Source organism: Periplaneta americana, chromosome 5 (assembly GCF_040183065.1).
Source record: "Periplaneta americana isolate PAMFEO1 chromosome 5, P.americana_PAMFEO1_priV1, whole genome shotgun sequence".
NCBI classification, from domain to species: Eukaryota; Metazoa; Arthropoda; class Insecta; order Blattodea; family Blattidae; genus Periplaneta; species Periplaneta americana.
Window position 1 is genome coordinate 61,699,438 of NC_091121.1, and position 20,516 is coordinate 61,719,953.

Below are 20,516 nucleotides of genomic sequence, written 5' to 3' on the forward strand. Positions count from 1 at the left end.
TTTGAAATTTTACAATCACTGAAAGATATTAATGATTATGAAAATCTTTGGCAACTTAATTTATTTTCTCGTTTCAAGCATATTAAGTAAAAACCAAATGGACAAAAACAACGCGTAACCAAATACGTTTTATAGTTCGCATAACCGCTTAGTGCGATCGATGTCTTTCAACCGTTTTCATGTGATTTTGTAGTACAGCAATGATTTTCTGAATATGGTTATAAATTTAGAAACGAATGATGAAATGGTTTGTGTGTTGTATTGTTAGTGAATGACATGAATGATGCTGTTGGTACATTATTGTAATTTCTTTAAAGTCGTATGAAACTTGATAGAGCTCAACAATATGAAACTACCCATGAGACAAACGAAAGCGTAACAATTGATTAAGAGAGCACACATCCTAAATAATAAAATGAATACAACTGTCAGTTGCCTGCCTCAAGAGAGTGAAGAGGGTAGTTACAGAATCCGGGTTGAATGGAAAGATGACAGCTTTAACATACTGCTGTTACATAATGGATCAGCCTGGAGCGGCCATGTAAGCGTAATTTAACCCATGACTTTAAATCATTTTAGCAATAAGGGGCTGTAATTGTGCTAACCTCCATAAACTGTTGGACGACTATAATGTTGGGAGTGGTGAATTAACTGTTCTTGAATTTGATGTTATCGATAATAGGCCTATTTGTAATTTTCCAAAAAATCTACACCAAAGAATGCATGATTTTATTTCGTTTCACTTGCTTTTTTAGAGTAGCTTTTCTGGACAACTTTAGTACATGAAGGTTGTGTGATAGCTTCATTTTTATCTATTTTTCAAAGTGTATGATGAATTTGATGTCTACAGGTCTATTTATTATCGAAATAATATGTTGTAAACTAATCTTATTTTGCAACAGGCATCTTACAACCATGTTGAACGAATTAGTCGTTCCCTGGATCTTTCAGTTGAAGATTATATTACGGAAACTAAAGCAGTGTTGTCCACCCAAGGAGGAGCTCATAACTTCACATATGTGATTGAAGATGACCAATTTATATGGAAAAAGCAAGATCAACAAACTAAAATCAAGATAAAATATGGATATATTGACTTAGAAAAGGTAATTGCTCCAATTTTATGATTCAGATAAATGCTACATTTACTCTGTAGTATGTACCATAGGCCTGCTCAAAAATGAAATTGCCTTTAAAACATGAAGCACAGTATTAGACTCGAAACTGAGTGTTCTACATTTATAGACTATAAAAACTTGAGATAGGCCTACAGATAGAGTAAATGTGAGTGTTTATTACATATGTCAGTTGGAGAGTGGAGAAGTAGATGCAAATCCAGATTTACTCATCAGAGATCGAATGATTTTTCGGCTTTCTCAATACAGAATGTTAGGATAATAGATACCGTAAACAGAAAGAAAAATGGTACTAATAGCTTACACCTAAAAAAAATATGCAAGCCTGCTGTTTTCACATCCACTCTACACTAATACGAAGATAAATTTTCCAATTTTGTACCTGATCCAAACATCTGGTGATAAAATCCTTATTCTTTTTTTTAAATCTGGGCTTTACAGTGGCAGAATTCCAATTTTCAGCCGAATTATTCCAAGAAGATGGAGCAATACCCTACAGCATGGTTCTAATGGATCAGCTATCTTGAGTTTCCTGAGATATGGATTGACAGAAGACGACCATCCTTATGGCCTCCTCGGTTGTCAGACTTCAGTCCATATTGTTTATCATTTTAAGATTAATGCCCTTATTGTAAGTTCGCATAAGTGACGTTATGAATGCATATAAATAGCCGCAACATACTGTGAAACACATGAACTGACATTTATTGTTTGGATATTTATCAAGTCTTATGGGTATTCATATTCAAAATTAATAGAGTAATGATTTGAGTGGTGCGGAGACTTTTCAGTATTTTTAATGTAATTTTGTAAATATAAAATCTGTCTAGCAAATAAATCAGTTCTGAATTTAAAATTTTGAATTGTTCATTCATTCATTTATTTTATTCCATAGATCTTACATGAGCAATGAAGCTTTAAGATGTGGAACATGTCAACATTTTACAATATTACAATTACAATTTTTACAAATTTTTATAGTTTTACAATTTAGTAATTTTCTACAATTTTTACAATGTTGTACAATTTTTTTACATTTTGGCGAGATGTAGTGAGATGAGATGAGATCCGAGGATTCGCCAAAATATTACCCGGCATTTTAGAAGCTCAAAGGATCCGTGAGCAAAGAGTTAAGAGAACATAGCTATATTGTAGTGCAGTTCTTAAAAATTGAGAAACATTAGTCTTGGAGCTTTTTACTGAAGACCTATCCGTGTGCCTCATGATATTTAAAAGTATTATTTTTTGGGCGGAGGGAGGGCTTAACACTTTTCAGTCGTGGTTCTGTTTACAAAAATTGAATTCTCCCAACACCCAATATGTTCTATAACGTTATGCCCATGTCTAACTGCACTCTTAATTGATGTTGATTTTCATTACAGGCACCCATCCTTGAAACAGGAGAGAAGATGTTAGATTCACTACTGGAACAATGCAGTAATCTAAAGGCAAAAGTTCTTGAATTACAGGAAATAAACACTAGAACAACCAAAGGTTAATGATCTTCATTTCATTGGTTCAATATGTTTTATGTATAACAACATGAGATATATTAAGGTGCGGTCACACATCACTACTTTTGCAGTGCTGCAGTACAAAATACTGTGCAACTTTCGTACTGCAACATGTGAACAATGGTGCAACCCAAAAAGTAGCGGCTGCCGAACTTGCTGCTTCCTACTTTTTCATGCTGTGTGCAGCTTAAAAGTAGCGATGTGTGAACAGGGTTCTCAGGGTTGCAGCCGTAGCATTTTTTATATCGGTTTTGTTTAAACATTTGCAGCGGTTGCAAAGAGTGTTACCACCCAAATGTACCAATGATACTGTAACTTTATTTCAAATCAACAACAATGTAACTTTATTATCTCAACAATAATTCCTTTCGACAATTCACCTTAAATGCTCTCGTCAACAATAGGATTTTCACTCAACACAGTATTCGTTATAGCACTCCACTGACGACAATGACAATTTACTTGGACTATTACGAACAACAATGAACTGTTAATTTTAACTAATATTTACAAAGCACTATTTACAAATCAGAACTGTCAGTTCACAGTTCTTCTAGCTCAGTCACTCGAGTCCACTGTACTCGAACTCAGGTCCCTCCAACTGCGGTCCACTGCACTCGAACTCAGGTCCCTCCAACTGCGGTCCACTGCACTCGAACTCAGGCCTTCGGATGCTGACGCAGTTGCGGACGCACACTCGAGTCGAACTCCGGTACACAAGACTGGCTTGCTTGCTCTGGCTTACTCACTAACTGAATAAACTGAAACTGCTCAAGTTCGCTCGCGTTTCTTCTTTTATAGCAAAATCATAGTTGCGAGAAATTTCTACGGGTGTGCAGAGATAGCTCTCTCGAATCATCTCACACGCTGCTGCTTCGATGGACTCCTCTAGAAGATTCGGGAGGGTCCGTCCCCCCTTCACTCCGCAAGCAGCTGCGCGCGCACTCTCCCTCGCCGCGTAGGCCCTTTCCCCTCTCTTCTCTCCGCCACGCGCCATCCCTCAGTGCTCCGTGGAGCCCGCGCGATCTGCTCTCTTGCGGGACGCTGGTCGTGAGTTCGAATCTTACGTCGCTGTCACAATACTTTATATTGTTTGGATATAGGAGAGTTGGGGCATAAGTCATGGCAACAATTTGTTTTGCGAGAATTTGAGCGTGGGTGAAATATACAGATGAAAGGACAAGGAATGGACGAAATGTACGGACATTTAACAACACGCCAACATTTTGCTCCTCATGTTTATTACAGTTGTTGCCATAACATTACAGGGTTCCTGTGCCAGAATCATTACAGCACACATACCAGTTCTAAAGGCTCAAAGTAGCTACCCACCTCGCAACTGTCCGGTATGGAAGGGCATTATTCCCGACAGCTTCTACCAACTTTCTGTGGCATTCCTCCCACAGAGAAAGGCTATTTTGATATACGGGTTGTTCCACTATAGTCTATTCAGTTTTTGTTTTTCATGAGAAATGAAGGGTATTTTGATCAGTGTTCATTATAGATGCCTGTTGCTGGTAGCCAGAGTTGGCGTGTAGTCAATATATACTGCAGGGTTGTGTCTTCTGCAACTGGTACTGATGATTTTAATTTACTTCTTTTGTGGTTAATGGATGGACAGTATAGAAGAATGTGTTCCAGATCTTCATCATGATTATTACACCACAGACAAGTAGGGTTATCAGAAAAGTGAAATCGGTGTAGGTACAATTGAGTGACAATGTGACCTGTTCTGGCTCTTGTTAAAAATGTTTGAACATGTCTGGGTAAGTTTTTGTACATATCCAGGTCATTTGGTTTCTTTTGTATGGACTGTAAAATTTTTCCTTTGTCAGAAGAGAGCCAATTGTTGATCCATAGGTTTATAAAATGAGACTTTACTGAAGGAAAGGCACTGGATAGAGATATCACTTGAAGAGGTCTTGGTTGCAAATATGTTGCCTGTTTTGCAATGTTATCGACTTTCTCGTTTCCAGGTATACCACAATGACTAGGTATCCATTGAAATGTTATTTTCTTTTGGAGTTCTTTTAGTTTACTTAGTTGTTTCGGAATTGGAATAATTCTATGTGCATGTAGGTTTGGTACATATTTGCTTATATTAAATATAATCCCCTTGGAGTCGGTACTTTCGTATTATTAATTTAATTTGTTAAATTGTAATTATTCATTCATCTTCATGTATGTAAAACTCATCAAAATACCCTTCATTTGTCATGAAAAACAAGAACTAAAAAAAACCTACAGTGGACTATAGTGGACCTTACGTTGTCAGCAAACACCTGGATACATTAAGAAGATTGATTGATTCATGTGTGTAGGGATGTTCCAAATCTGCATATTTTAATTTATTGCAACTGCAAAGTGACAGTTCTGTCAAAATCAGCGATATTATGGTGATAATGTGTGTAAGAAAAGTTGGTGAATTCTTAAAAATAAACAAAAAATAGGTTTGTTTTAAAGTAACAAAATGTCTGCTGTACTTTTTGTAGTAGCATCTTATTTTACGGAAATCGTATAATTTGCATAGAAGATCACAGACCTTAATCAAAACGTAAGATCATAATATAAGATGATTTATTAAAACCTGTTTTTATTTCAAATTATAATTACCATACAAAATAAAACTGTATAACATGCATTTTGTTATCTTTACAGAGAGAGGAATCCTTATGGAGAAGCTGGTGGAATACAAGAAACAAAAACTTAAAATGGAAAAAGATCTTCTGAGTAGGTTCTTGGCAGTTCTCAATAGCAAGAAGGAGTATATCCGGCAGATAGAAAAGAAACTTACTGGTATATTTTTGTGATATATTTCATTCAGAAATAAGATTGTACTTCAGCATAATTCAACTTTTTTTTTTTAGTAGGTTATTTTACGATGCTTTATCAACAGCTTAGGTTATTTAGCGTCTGAATGAGATGAAGGTGATAATGCTGGTGAAATGAGTCCATGGTCCAGCACCGAAAGTTACCCAGCATTTGCTCGTATTGGGTTGAGGGAAAACCCCGGAAAAAATCTCAACCAGATAACCTGCCCCAACCAGGAATCGAACCCGGGTCACCTGGTTTCGCGGCCAGATGCGCTAACCATTACTCCACAGGTGTGGACATAATTCAACTTACAGGAATTTTGAGTATAATAGAACATTTTATTGTATGCATTTTATTTTATTTACAGTTTTATTAGTTCGTCGCTTTCATAGATAGATCATTGCAATGTATTCCCCTTCATAGTATATTTGGCTGAATTTTGAAAAGTTGAAAAATGACGTAATTTGAGTATGTATTTCTCTACCTACAACTATATGATTATAACAAAGCATGGTGTAACCATCAGACACACATGCAAGTGATACGAATAATAATAATAATAATAATAATAATAATAATAATAATAACTAATGGTAATGATGAAGATGACGGTCATAATAACAATCAGTTAATTTAACAAGTTTAATAACACTGGTCTGCGTTTCAAAACTTTTTTTCTAAGGTCAAGGATTTTATAATTGATCTTTTATGTTTCTTGCATGCTGAATTCAAAAATGTAACTCATTTTGCTCAATCAGGTCAGGTTTCTTTACTAGCCAAGATTTTAATTAGTATGTATTTACAGAAATAAAATGTACAACAGATAAGAAAAAATGACATTTACTATCACAAAACAGACTTAAGTTCACATCAAATATACATTAAATATATTATATAGTACATAAATACAGTTAATTTGGAAGAAAGGGCCTTTTCAAGAAATTTCATTACTGTTTCAGACCTTGAAAATTACAGTTGAGACACGGGCATAGCTTGCAACTCTGTATAGTGGTAACTTAGTAGGAGAGAGAGGCAGGGGTAAAATCAACTGCTTTCTTGCAGCCCAATGTAGTCTGGCTTGAGCTTTCTCAGTGATGAGACTGATTTAAGGAACGTTCTTACAAAATGAATAGAAACTGCGAGATTCACCCTGACCAATTTTACTACATTTGTAGTAAAGTTACTATGCCAATCGAAAGTTTAAAATCACTCCATTTGCAAGGAAAATGCACGAATATCATGTCTACTTTGGTGTCAAAATTGATGATCAGGACAAACCTTTCGTATCTCGTGTGTGCTGCACTTTCTTCAATGCATCTGAGAACCAAGACTAGCCTGAAACCAGGTTCACACGACGCTCTGTCAGAAGCTACCGTGGATCCTAAAAAATTCTATTTTCGCCACTGCACATCAAATGTGGCCTAATGACAAATTTTGTCAAGACACTCAACATAAAAAGAAGAGCGAAGGTCAGAAATTTCTACATGTCAGTGAGGCCAAACTAATAGCAGGTATTTTTGATGTCTTTTAAATCAGGGAGCTTATGAATGATGCTAAATTCAACGATCATAAAAAGTATTAGGAGAGTAATGCCTGGCTCGCATTGAAGTCTATTATTAAGAACTTTCTGGGCAACCATAGGAGCTCAGAGTAGAAACATGCTGTTGAGGAACTCCTGCGGAGCTACCAAGCTCTTATTGCATGTATGTCCATAAAGATGGACTTCCTCAGCTCGCATTTAGATTACTTTCCTGAAAACTGTGGGGAATACATAGAGGAGCAAGGCGAGCGCTTTCATAGAGACATACGAGTGAAGAAATAGAGGTACCAGAATCGGGATGTAAACATGTTTGCAGACTATTGCTAGCAGATTACCTCAAGAGGGATGTTCCAGATGCAAAACACGCACGAAAGTCCTTGAAAAGGTCCTTCCTTCCACAATAATGGTGTTCGTGTTTCATTCTATATACATATTTTACTATTTACGTAAATCTAAGTCTGACTTATAATCATAATTAGTATAGTCTAATAACTATAAGATACAATTTATCTCTGAAATATCATCTTTTTAAAAAATGCGATAGCAAGAAAATCTGACCTGACTGAGCAAAATGAGTTATATTTCTGAATTCAGCATGCACTAAATATAAAAGAACAGGTATGAAAATGTTGACCTGAAAAATGACGCAGATTAGTGTAATATCATCAGTTAATAATAATACTATAATAATATATTTCGGTTTATTAATGTCAATGACATCTTCCGATTCCTAGTAAGCATTTCTTTCTATCTATCCAGTCTTTTTCTTGCAACTGTCTTTCTCTCACCAGCAGCACATTTCTCGTCTCCATGATACTGTAGGTCTTCCTATATGCATCCATCCCTCTGGTCTCCAATTCAGTATGCATTTAGGCAGATGTTCCATTTTTATCCTTTGAATATATCCATACCATCTAAGCTGTTGGATATTAATATATTGTACAAGTAAAATGGTATCATGCAGTTTCGTTTTATCTTCAGTGACGGAATTTTTTATTCAGTCTCTTCTTGAAATTCTTGCCAGGCCTCATAAAAAATTCTTTCCAGTTGCCAAAAAGTATCGATAAATTTTAATATTTACAGAGCAAATTTCTGCTCCATATTATATAGTGATACTTCTAATAATAAGTGTTATGTAGTGCTAGCATTAAGTATCAAATTATGCAAAACCTCATACATTATTTAATTGCATAATTATTAATTTATGAAAAAAAGTAACACAGCTATGAAATCACTGCCGGTATTTGACAATGCTGTTTCTTACCATAATAATTTGTGGGATTACCTCAGCTTGTGCAAAGTAGTCATGAATCATCTTATATATCTGCAATGCTTGGGAAAAGTCAGTTTCCACAAAAATTTTGTTATTAATTTATTGACAACTTACGGAACATCAGCTCACTTGGAAAAAGAGACATAAGTATTACACCCATTACAATAATTCATACAGAAGAAAATCAAATCGACATAAACCAGAGTGAAGACAGTTTTTTTCCTTCTCCTGTAAAATTAACATTGTTGACTTGTGCCACTTTTCCCGAGCACTACAGATATGACTTTATGAATGCATAATTTTCTGTATTTAACATATAAAATAATGTTACAGACAATGTTTCCATCAACAACCATGAAGAAGATGCACATTTTGATGACAGTGATGATCCAAAACCTTCTAATTCAAAAGCCAACAAACCAAAGCAGGCTGAGAGAGATTCAGATCATTATGACAGTGACACTGAAGTAGAGGACACAGATGAGGAATTGAAGGCTAGCACTCCTCCACGGGTCGATACTGATTTTCCTGATGATGATGATCTGCTTCAAGATGTAAAACCGTCAGTCAGCATAATACCTAAGCGCACTGCTCGAGCCAAGAGAACCACTGTGAGAACCCTGAGGGATCCTGTTGCTGGACCAAGTATGAGTAAAGTCACAAGACCAACTCTGGAAAATGGACATGCTGCAGAATTTAACACTCAGGATCTGTTGGATGAATTTTAGGAATACATTATTCACAGCAATGAAAATAGCATAATCAATATTTAATATCCATTAGTGAAGAAATGCCTATCCTTCCTCAAGCATAAAGTTCAAAATAGCATACATCATATCAACATTTGGGCAGCATTCTACAGAAAGGAACCAACCTACGTAATAGTAAAACTAATGGGGGAGGAGGGGAGTTTCAGTCTGGTAGTGTTAGTAATAATAGTAACTGAAAAAAAATGGTCTTATATAATTCTCAGTATACGTTTTACACATTCCTCAACAGTTCTATTCTTCATCATCATACTAATGATATTCCTATAATATATTTTCTTGAAAATATTGAAAACCTTTTCTATGTACTGAAATAGGAGGACAAAATATTTTGTTTCCTTCATTGCATACAAAAGATATTTTTTATATTTAATCCCAAAACAATGAGATATCTGACTTCATTTATAAACTGTATGCAGTAAGTAGATGCATGGAATTAAAAATTATTCATATAATGTAATTTCTTCTTATATTATTTAGCTATACAGTCAAACCTCTACAACGAAAACCAATATAATGATAAACCCTGCTGGAATGATAAATTTGATTTGTCCAGACATATTTTTTTATATTTTCAATATGTTTTATCCATCATTACAATGATAGTCAAATTTTGAAGAACGATAAAAACATAATATACCTATATATTTTTAATTTACTTGTTCAATATTTTACTTTTCACTTTTGCATCTTAAACATGTTTTTCGTTATTTCAAATATCCTCTTACATACTTTTGTTGATTCTTCTTAGCATTCTGTGCAAGGAGTGTGTTACAATAGATCTACCTGCTTCAAGGGCACGTGACCCTTAACAGGATTTGTTTCATGCCCCTGTCTTCCTGACAGCTGGCTTCTTTCACATTCGAGTGTAACTTGCTAATGATGGCAGGTGTAACACGAAAACAAATCAGTTTGGAGACTAAATTAGCTGCATTTAGTGGTTTAGATACGGAATTGAAGCAGACTGAAGTGGCTTAAAGGTATGGATTTGCACAGTCAGCACTTGCAACATTCATAAAGAAACACAAAGAAATAAGGACAGTGTCGCAAGTAGTAAAATTAACCCTGAATGTAAGCGTTTAAAATCTGCGACTGCAAAGACGTTGAGATAGCTAACCTGAATTGGTTTAATGTCTCTAGTATACCAGACAATTTGATTGTGCTCGAAACAATAAGAAAGACATTCATTGCTGAAAACCTGAAAACTAAAAGATAGAGTACAATAATTACTGATATTTTAATAAAAAAAATCATGCCTAAATATGAAATGAATTTGTACAAGGAGGGTAATCAAATGGTGGATAATTAATGTCATTTAATAGTATGTAATGTTATTTTATATTTATTTATACTTTTATTGTCTTTCAGAACATAAATATGGGCAAAATTTCATAATCTCTCAATACAACCACCACTTTGATATAACACTAAAATTTTCCTAGTTGTCAGAAAATTGTTATATCGAGGTTCGACTGTATACGAAAACTGGACTGTCAGATAACACTTTTTCAATATCAGGGATACTGAAAACGTGTTTTTCGCGACAATTTCGTAATCATTCTTCGCAACATGACAATAGTTTCTCTTCATGCTTCGTACAGTGAGGAAGTAAAAGGTAAATCATTCATTGCAGCTATTTTTTAATATCAAATATCCTTACAAAATTGGTCCAATTCTAGAAAGAAACATGACCCAAAATTTTTTAACGAGTATAAATGGAATAAAGTTAATGGTTGTTTCAGTTTGAATTTAATGAAATTCTTTCTTTCTGCAGAATGCCATCAATTTTATAGTCATTGATTGTATAACATATTTTTATTTTTAAATATATCGAATTCTAATACAGTAGTTCCCATTTAAAATTTTTCCAAGGGACTAACACATGTAAAATTCTCCCTGTGAAAACATATTAAAAGGAGAACCAAAAAATTGTAACAGAATTATAACAATTGCTATCGAAATTGAATAATGTGGATTGATAATTTGCCCTGAAGATCATATATGGAAAGAATGAAGAGGGATAGACTACCTAATTTAATTTCAAAATATCAACGAATAGGAAAACGGAGGCAAGGTCATTCCTCTTAGAAGAATTCTAGATGAACAATGGGACTGGAACAGGCCACTGGGCCTAATTCCTTGATTCGTTTGATGATGATGATGATAACTGATAACTATGCAATAACAGAACAATCATTGAACATAAATACTTTTTGTTTCCCCACTTATTATAGTTTACAGTTGCACTATCATAAGTTCACGTTGCAAATGCTATATATGGAATATCAGCGATATTAAATGAGAAGGGGTTGTGAAACATTTTAATATAGTTTATTCTTCGTCTATTTCTTTCACATCTTGAAGCTCATTTATCAGATCTGTCATAAAGTTCTTATACTTCGGTAAATTGTGTTCCATCCCCTTATCTATAATAAACTTCAAGGTAGGGAAATTATAAAAGTCATTTTTCCTTCTCTTGGGCCTCCACGGATAATTTATCAGTATCATAATTCTCAATATGCATGTTCATAAAATATCTTTTCACGTTATAATTTGATGTGTACGTAATAATTGTTCCACACACTAAACAACACCCATTCCCGTCTGATGCCACACAAAATATTTCTCTTGCCACTCAGAATTAAACTCAGGAGTCCTGCATGGACTCGTGTTGCAAGCGATCTAACAGTGTTTACTCTGTCAGTGTAGGTAGTGAACTGCATGAAAGCCAGGGAGTGCAAGTGTGTGCTGTCAGCAGCTTTTCCCCATCCCTGCTGTAAAATGTAATTTTTATGAGCCATTTTTTTATTTAAGATTGAAACTGGTAAAGCTAAATTCTTTGCTAAGTTCTTTCTTCTTCCCCCTTTTTTTTTTTTAATTCTTTGCTAAGTTCTTTCTTCTTCCCCCCCCCCTTTTTTTTATCCATTGGTAGGTACTTGACTTTGCGTCATCCATCCAAGTGTCCCCATCTATGAGTAACACACCAAAGCTATACTTTTTCCTATACTGTGGCATTGTCCTCAGTGCACAGTGGGAGGCAAACACTACATATTATCGTAAGATGATGATTAATGGAGTAATGATGGTATGGTATGGTATGATGGGAAACAGGAGCCTTTGTGAAAACCTACCACCAAACACTGTCTTTGTCCACCATAAATTCCACTTTGAACCTCCAGGATTCGAAACCTAGCATCTTCTTTTGCTAAGTAGATGCGTGTTACATGTGGGCAACTTTCCACTTTGTTGATAATATTTATTTTTTTCTCCAATTGATAATGCCTTTCATTTTATAACACATTTTCACTGCCATTTTTAACAAAAGAAAAAGCTGATGTTCACAGAATAATACAATATTTCACTAATCACTTCTTACAGAACTCAGAAAAGTTCCTTATGTGAACAAGGTATTCCAAAACCATCAAAACATATTAAATGGGCAAAATATTAAGTTCGCTTGCTGAATATTGCCCTTCTCACATTCGAAATTGTTTTAAACTGGAATTAAAACCTTTATTCTTATGGATCTATTTTCGGGTCCAAATAATTTCAATATTGTAAATGGGATATTTTTAATTGGAAACTACTGTACATACATTTTCTTTTATTAGAAAGTATACTTAAAGTCTCGTATTATCTTCATATCACATTATACAATTTTCCACAAGCCTGAGTAAATATTTTCCTTTCTTGAAATTGTTAACACTAATTAAGAGTGTAAAATTATAATCACGAAATAACTATTTATGTCACAAGTTGCGAAATGATAATGTTTTAAGCGCGAGAAGTGAAGATTGTCCACCAACCCAAAGGGTTTGTTTCATACAAGATTTTTTATATGTTGCTCGAGAATCCCTAATGTATTCACATCTTAAAGAGAGTAAAATTTGTTGATTCGTTCTCTCGCAATGGCGAACTTCTGATGTTAAAGACGAAAGAGCATTATATTCGTATGGAAAGAGATAGATTTCACGGCCTTCAGATATGTAGTAGGCTATGGTGATTGTTTTGCTGGTTGTTAGGAAGTTGTTTAAGTGGAGTTTTGCTTGTCATGTAATTTTGAAATACTGGTACACAATTATCACAACGAAAGTGATAAATATATTTACGACAACAAGTGATTCGGAAGTGAATAATGTATGTATCAGATTTCCAAATGTTGTAATTTCCAATTTAAATAATTGTGTTGTGAATATTATAATAAATAAATAGTTGGAACTTTTGTTTTCAGTATTTCTAATTAGCGTGCTTAAAAGTACTTTTAGGCATGGAAATTTACTTTTAAGCATCTAATTTATGGATGTGGAAATCAATGATTTTTCAATACTAAAATGAGAATCAAAAAGTCATCGTTATAAAACGACTGTCTAAAAAATGTATTTAATGTTTCTCGGTACATCAAAGAATATGGACCTTAAACAAAGAAATTACTTCTTTTTAAGTGAGACATACAAGTGGAAGCCTGAAATTAATTTTTTTTTTATTGACCAACATAATATACATTATATAACATCGCAATTTGATAAGATATTTTCGGAAAGATGATGCCACTATACTTCAGAATACCACGTAAGTACTTAAGTACAAAGACTGTGCAAATTAAAAATAATTAAAACACAGGTTTTTTATTGCTGGCACAAGGATAGATAAATAAGTATATAAAAAGATATGCCCCTGGACCAAAAATAAATAATTTAATAAAGCAGTACGACATGTGTAGGTACTTACGCAGTATTCTGAAGTCGTTCCGGTAATGCATTATACGACTTTTTCTTTTTAATATACCATTTTTTTTTTGACATGGACTTTGATTCAAGGTCAGTAAATATTTCAGTTTTTCGAAGATAAATTTAAAGAAAAATTTGACAATTTTGAGCAATAAAGCAATATAGGTAGTCCGTTAGGTAAGAAGTTGTTTGGACTAAAATTATAAGCCACCAGAATAAAATAAACTGTAGTCATTTTTCAGAAAGTAATCTTATTTTTGTATATTACAACTTGAAATTGAAAAATAAAGACATAAATAAAAGATATATGTATATGCGGCTTTTTAAATTCTTAGTAGTGGTAGTTTATTCATCATATAGATTTTTACAAATCCTGGCTTCGTCAATCTTATTTCTAGGTGTTAATGTAGATTCTGATTATACTATTGGCATATTTATGAATTTATAATATTGTTACTGCAGGACATCTGCTGATACGAGGTAAGGAGGATTACAACTTAATATAATAGTACAAGAATAATAATAAAAGTAATAATAATAATAATTGGAATGTTCTTAATAGTGATAACAATCTCTATGCCTTCACAATTACTAGTACTTTCATGCAAGATTTAAAGACAAATTCCTGTACAGTATATGGCATATGATGCAGCAGCAAACTATTGACTATGCTTTTCAATTTCTTTTGTTTACTGTTTATTATGGAGTGTGAAATTTTATTACACATTTATTTAACACTTCATATTTACATTGTTACTCTTGAATATTTCATAATGTTATTTACCAGTATATGGTCTGGGAAGCAAAAATACTTGTAATTACAAGAATAAAAAGTGTTGTGTATACTGTTATATTTTGTGGGAAAATCAATCGATTTATGTATAAATTTTTAATAAGTTGCAGTAAAATAAGGAATAGCATACTTTAAGAATGTTGTTGTTGTTTTCTAATGCCAGGCATTTGACAATAAAGTCATTTGACCTCTTGCACTCCAATATTTTTCAAAGATATTATCATGACCAGCCACTGAAGCACAGATTTTCAGGTGCTCCGAATCCATTTCTTGGTTTCAGTTGCGCAATGGGCAGTTAGGGGACTGATATATTCCAATTCTATGCAGGTGTTTGGCCAAACAGTCATGGCCTGTTGCCAATCTAAATGCAGCTAGAGACGATTTTCGTGGTAAATCGGGAATTAACTGTGGATTTTGATGCAGAGAGTTCCATTTTTTCCCTTGGGATTGAGTTATCAAATTTTGTTTGTTGAAGTCTAAGTATGTAGATTTAATAAATCTCTTCACAGAGTAATACGTAGATTTAGTAACAGGTCTGTAAGTAGCAGTGCTGCCCTTCTTTGCTAAAGCATCCGCATTCTCGTTTCCCAGGATTCCACAATGGGATGGTATCCATTGGAATACAATTCTTTTATTGAGTGATATTAATTGAGAGAGCATTTTAGTTATTTCTGCTGTTTGAGATGAAGGTGTGTGTTTAGAGACGATTGATAGAATAGCTGCTTTGGAGTCTGACAATATAACTGCATTCCTAAATTTATTGATGTGGCATAGAAGATTCCTGAGACATTCACTTATTGCAATGATTTCACCATCAAAACTTGTTGTTCCATATCCAAGAGATCTATAAAGTGAGACGAGACAGCACGTAACACCTGCACCGGCACCTTGTTCTCTGGAGATCAAGGATCCGTCGGTGTATAAATGAAGCCAGTTTTGTGGAGGGTACCTAATATTAATTGTCTCTAAAGACAATTGTTTCAGTATTGCAGTGTTTACTTCTGATTTCAGTATTTCTTCTGTTAAATTTAGATTATATTCTATATTTAATAGAGTTAAAGGGTTTGGTTTAATTTGTAAGTTTTCTTTTAAATTCGGGATATTGATTTTCTGTTTTAATTCTTGAACAATGGATATGAAACTTTTTTGAGTTTTCAATCTACAGAGAGGACTGTATGAATGCCAATTGTTTCCTGGTAATCTGATAAGTTTTTCATATTGAATCAGTGCTTTTTCTTCTATTGTCATTTTGATGCTGTTAATATTAGTGAGGAATCTCATAGAATCTATTGGAGTTGTTTTGATTCCACCAGTAATGAGTCTGAGAGCTTGGTTTTGAACATGTTCTATGTCGTTTATGAAAGGTGAAGTAATTAAAATTTCTCCGCAGTATGTCAGCACTGGCTGTATAAACATTTTGTATGTAGTGTTCAAAGTATTCCTAGAGCATCCCCATTTCTTTCCTGCTAGTCTTTTTAGAAGGGAGAATCTTTTACGAGCTTTTTCAGAAATGTATTTCAAATGGTTGCTCCATGTTAACTTACTATCGAAAATAACTCCAAGATATTTGGATTCATAAGTCCTAGGAAGGTGTTGGCCATTGTATTGGATATTGAATTCTCTTTCTTTTTTACCGAGTGAAAATATTTGGTAGTTACTTTTGCTTAAATTGAGTGTCATCAAATTTGATGTATTCCATTCATGTAGTTGATTTAGAGCCTTAAGAGCAGAATTTTGAATTTTGTCTCTATGTCTGTAAGATCCGGAAGTCCACAAAACTATATCATCTGCAAACAGTGCTGTTTTCATGTTTGAGTCCTCTAATAAGGAGGGTAAGTCATTTATATAAATATTGAATAAAGTTGTGCTGAGGACAGCGCCTTGAGGTAGACCTCGATGTTTGTCTGTAACTAGAAAGTTAGTTATTGAATTTAGTGGCAATGAATCTTTGACTAAGGAATTCTGATATCTATCTGAACATATTGCTGGAGATACCTAATTTCTGGAGTTTTAGTAATAATTTATTTCTCCAAACAGAGTCATATGCTAACTGAAAGTCAATAAATATTGCCAAGGTATCTTCTTTCTTGTTAAAACTGTCTTTTATTTCTTGGCTGAGGCATATGACTTGTTCATTGGTAGAGTGTAGTTGTCGAAAACCAGCTTGTCTTGGTGATAAAAGATTTTGGGATTCTAAATACCAAGTTAATCTGTTGGAGATCATGGACTCCATGGTTTTTGCTATCATGCTTAATAGTGCTATTGGTCGATAACTATTAACATCATGAGCAGGTTTTCCTTTTTTGTGAATTGGTACAATGATTGCTTTTTTCCAAGCTGCAGGAATTGAGGTGTTCCATGATAAATTGAAAATGGATAAAAGTACAGACTTGGCTTTTTCACCCAGATGTTAAAAAAATTCGGAATGAATGTTGTCGGGGCCAGGAGATTTCTTGGTTTTTAAATTTTGTATAGCTAGATTTAATTCTCTGGAAGTAAAATTTTGATGAAATATTTCAGGTTTTGTACTAGTAATATTGTTTTTATTATTTTTATGTAATTCTCTTTTGATAAATTTGTCAGTTTTTTTGATATTGGGATGTAATATGTGAGAGTTTGAGTAGTGTTTATTAAATGCGTTTGCTATATCTCTACTATCTGTTAGTGTTTTGTTATTATGAATAATAGGTTGGCTAGTATCTTCCTGTGTATTGGAAATATTCTTCAGAAATTTATATGTTTTAGCGCTATCGGTTCTGTAATTAATATTTTCAAGAAATTTATTGAAACTGTTCTTTTTTGCTGTTATGATTGCTTTTTTTAAGAATGGCAGTCTTCTTCCTCCAATCTTGAGCATCTTCTGGTGTTTTGCTATGTTATGCTTATATTTTAAGAATAAAGATAGAACACAAAATACTATTAACTTCTTTCTTTTCTTTTATAGTCATATTGCCATTGAGTCCAAAATTGTCTTACATTTGTATTCACTAGTTAAATCCATAAAATGCGGTTTGGAATTCTATTAGTGATGACCTCTGTTATTTTTTCTTTATTTATTAGTTTTTTTCCCACCCAGTAGTGGTGCCTTGATTCTACGTCATTCACTAGCATCCCAATCTGGGAATCACATGCTGTAAGTGTAGTTCTTTTTTTCGCTAATTTTAATATTTCCCACAATGCACCATGGGAAGCGAACTACATAGCACTACATGTTGAGAATTAATGGAGCTGATAGGGGAAATGGGAGTATACCGGGAAAACCTTCCATCATCTGTAGTGGTCATGATATTACCTTTGTAGTTAAAGTGACTAGCGTCTATTCCACATAGACCTGCTAGTATTGCAACCCAGTTTACCAGCCTCTGTTAATGTAGAAGTGTAGAAAATGTATTAACTTATTGCCTTTAATAGGATAAGAGGCAAGGATAATAATTATTAACAAAGTTCAATTTTTATGTATGCGAGAGGAAGATGGTAAATGATCTGTGCAGATGGTTTTGATCAATATCTATGGCCTCTATCCCACATGCGGAGGATGAATGAAGAAGGATAATAAAGATGTTTAGCTTAACTTCTTCAGAAGAACAATAAATCTGGGATCATGCATTGTAGACTTAACATTATTTAAAGTATCTCTCTCTTTTACGCAAAAGTTACTGTGAATCGTTTATTCATATCATAATTCAACTGTGCAAATAATTATCCTTGACTATCACCCTATTATCAGAATAATTGTTTCTGCTTCTCATGTGCCTCCATCTCACACATGAAATTCTTCACATTGTCAGACTAACAGAGTCCAGGTATGTTGGAATGGACCATAACTGGAGGAAATGGAAATCATCCACCCTACCATGTTGCATGGTGCTCATTGAAGGATTAAATTCTTTCACTAACTTCAGTAACAAAACAATATCTATCAATGAAAACAATATTTAAAAAAATGTCATTCATTCCATGCTGACAAATTTTCTGTCCGATTTGGTTTTATTTTAATCTTGAACACACACATATACTGTACAGTATATATAATATAAAATTATGAATTACTCTGTGTTTAAAAAAGCAGGAGTGATAACTTTTGAGTACCCCTGTTCTGGACAGGAACTTGTGGTTCTTGCAGGAAATTGAAAACAGACGAAAGGACGGACGTGGGATTGGTTTCCTGCTTCTGTATCTTCTGTCTTCGATACACCATGGTGTTATTGTTCGTAATCATGAACAGAACTTATGTTTTGCCAAATGTAACAAAAAGTTGTTACCATGGTCTTTCAAATATTTTAGAAGTCGATAAGATGGGTACCAAGTAAAAGAATTCAGGAATTGATTTTCTTTCAGTATATCAAATTTATTTCGCATCACTTAAGGCATATGAAATTAACAATTAGAAAATTGTTGTTTAATGCATAGGATCTTGCGGAGGTCTTCCATTTAGCATGTAAAATATGTTGGTAAAATGTATACATATTACGTTCAAGTCTTTAAATAAATGGCAGGAGGTCGTAAGAGACTACTGGTACAGTACTGAAGTTTAATATTTAAGCGAAGATAATGATGAATTAAACGCTAGTTTTCTTCATTAAAATAACTCCATAAGACAGTGCTATAAACTGAATACAAATTCAGTTGCTAGCCCCATGTCCAACATTTTTATTTTATTGGGTTATTTTACGATGCTGTATCAATATCTCAGGTTATTTAGCGTCTGAATGAAATGAAGGTGATAATGCCGGTGAAATGAGTCCGGGGTCCAGCACCGAAAGCTACACAGCATTTGCTCGTATTGAGTTGAGGGAAAGCTCCGGAAAAAACCTCAACCAGGTAACTTGCCCCGACCGGGATTCGAACCTGGGCCACCTGGTTTTGCGGCCAGATGTGCTGACCGTTACTCCACAGGTGTAGACTGTCCAAAATTTGAATGTTGTCTTGTGGCATCTAAAATCAATCCAAGTTCACTATCTTATTTTCTCTATTAAGTGATCTAAATTTAACAACTGGCTCAAGAAAAAATATTATTGCCCCTAAAAATATAATTTACAAGTTTCTTCGTATTGCCCTCAGTATAAAGGTTCATTACTGCCTTCTACTCCAAGAATTAATTTTACTTACTTACTGGCGTTTAAGGAATCCGGAGGTTCATTGCCGTCCTCACATAAGCCCGCCATTGGCCCCTATCCTGAGCAAAATTAATCCATTCTCTATCATCATATCCCACCTCCCTTAAATCCATTTTAATATTATCTTCCCATCTACGTCTCGGCCTCCCTAAAGGTCTTTTTCCTTCCGGCCTCCCAACTAACACTCTATATGCATTTCTGAATTCGCCCATACGTGCTACATGCCCTGCCCATCTCAAACGTCTGGATTTAATGTTCCTAATTATGTCAGGTGAAGAATACAATGCGTGCAGTTCTGTGTTGTGTAACTTTCTCCATTCTCCTGTAACTTCATCCCTCTTAGCCCCAAATATTTTCCTAAGCACCTTATTCTCAAACACCCTTAACCTATGTTCCTCTCTCAAAGTGAGAGTCCAAGTTTCACAACCATACAGAACAACCGGTAATATAACTGTTTTATAAATTCTAACTTTCAGATTTTTCGACAGCAGACTGGATGATAAAAGTTTCTCAACCGAATAATAACAGGCATTTCCCATATTTATTCTGTGTTTAATTTCCTCCCGAGTATCATTTAGGCCTATATTTGTTACTGTTGCTCCCAGATATTTGAACTTCTCCACCTCTTCAAAAGATAAATCTCCAATTTTTGTATTTCCATTTCGTACAATATTCTGGTCACGAGACATAATCATATACTTTGTTTTATCCTGACGAAAAAAGTCGAGTTACCAAATCTTACAGGAAGAATACATCTTTGTTTATGTTGCGAGTTGAAATTGTCTTCTGCAAGGATTTAAAATTTTGGTTGCAACTTCGAACAGATGTATGTAAA

The 20,516-nt window shown here is 34.1% G+C and overlaps 1 protein-coding gene across 1 annotated transcript; it reads left to right on the forward strand.

Annotated features, from left to right (window-relative positions):
- Positions 1–211: 211 nt before the first annotated feature.
- Positions 212–14,766, forward strand: LOC138699717 (DNA repair protein XRCC4). Its single transcript, XM_069825807.1, has 5 exons — positions 212–541; positions 903–1,106; positions 2,519–2,630; positions 5,309–5,446; positions 8,611–14,766. Exons 1-5 carry the CDS (start codon positions 416–418, stop codon positions 9,003–9,005), a joined length of 975 nt encoding a protein of 324 aa, XP_069681908.1. The 5' UTR covers positions 212–415; the 3' UTR covers positions 9,006–14,766.
- The last annotated feature ends 5,750 nt before the right edge of the window (positions 14,767–20,516 follow it).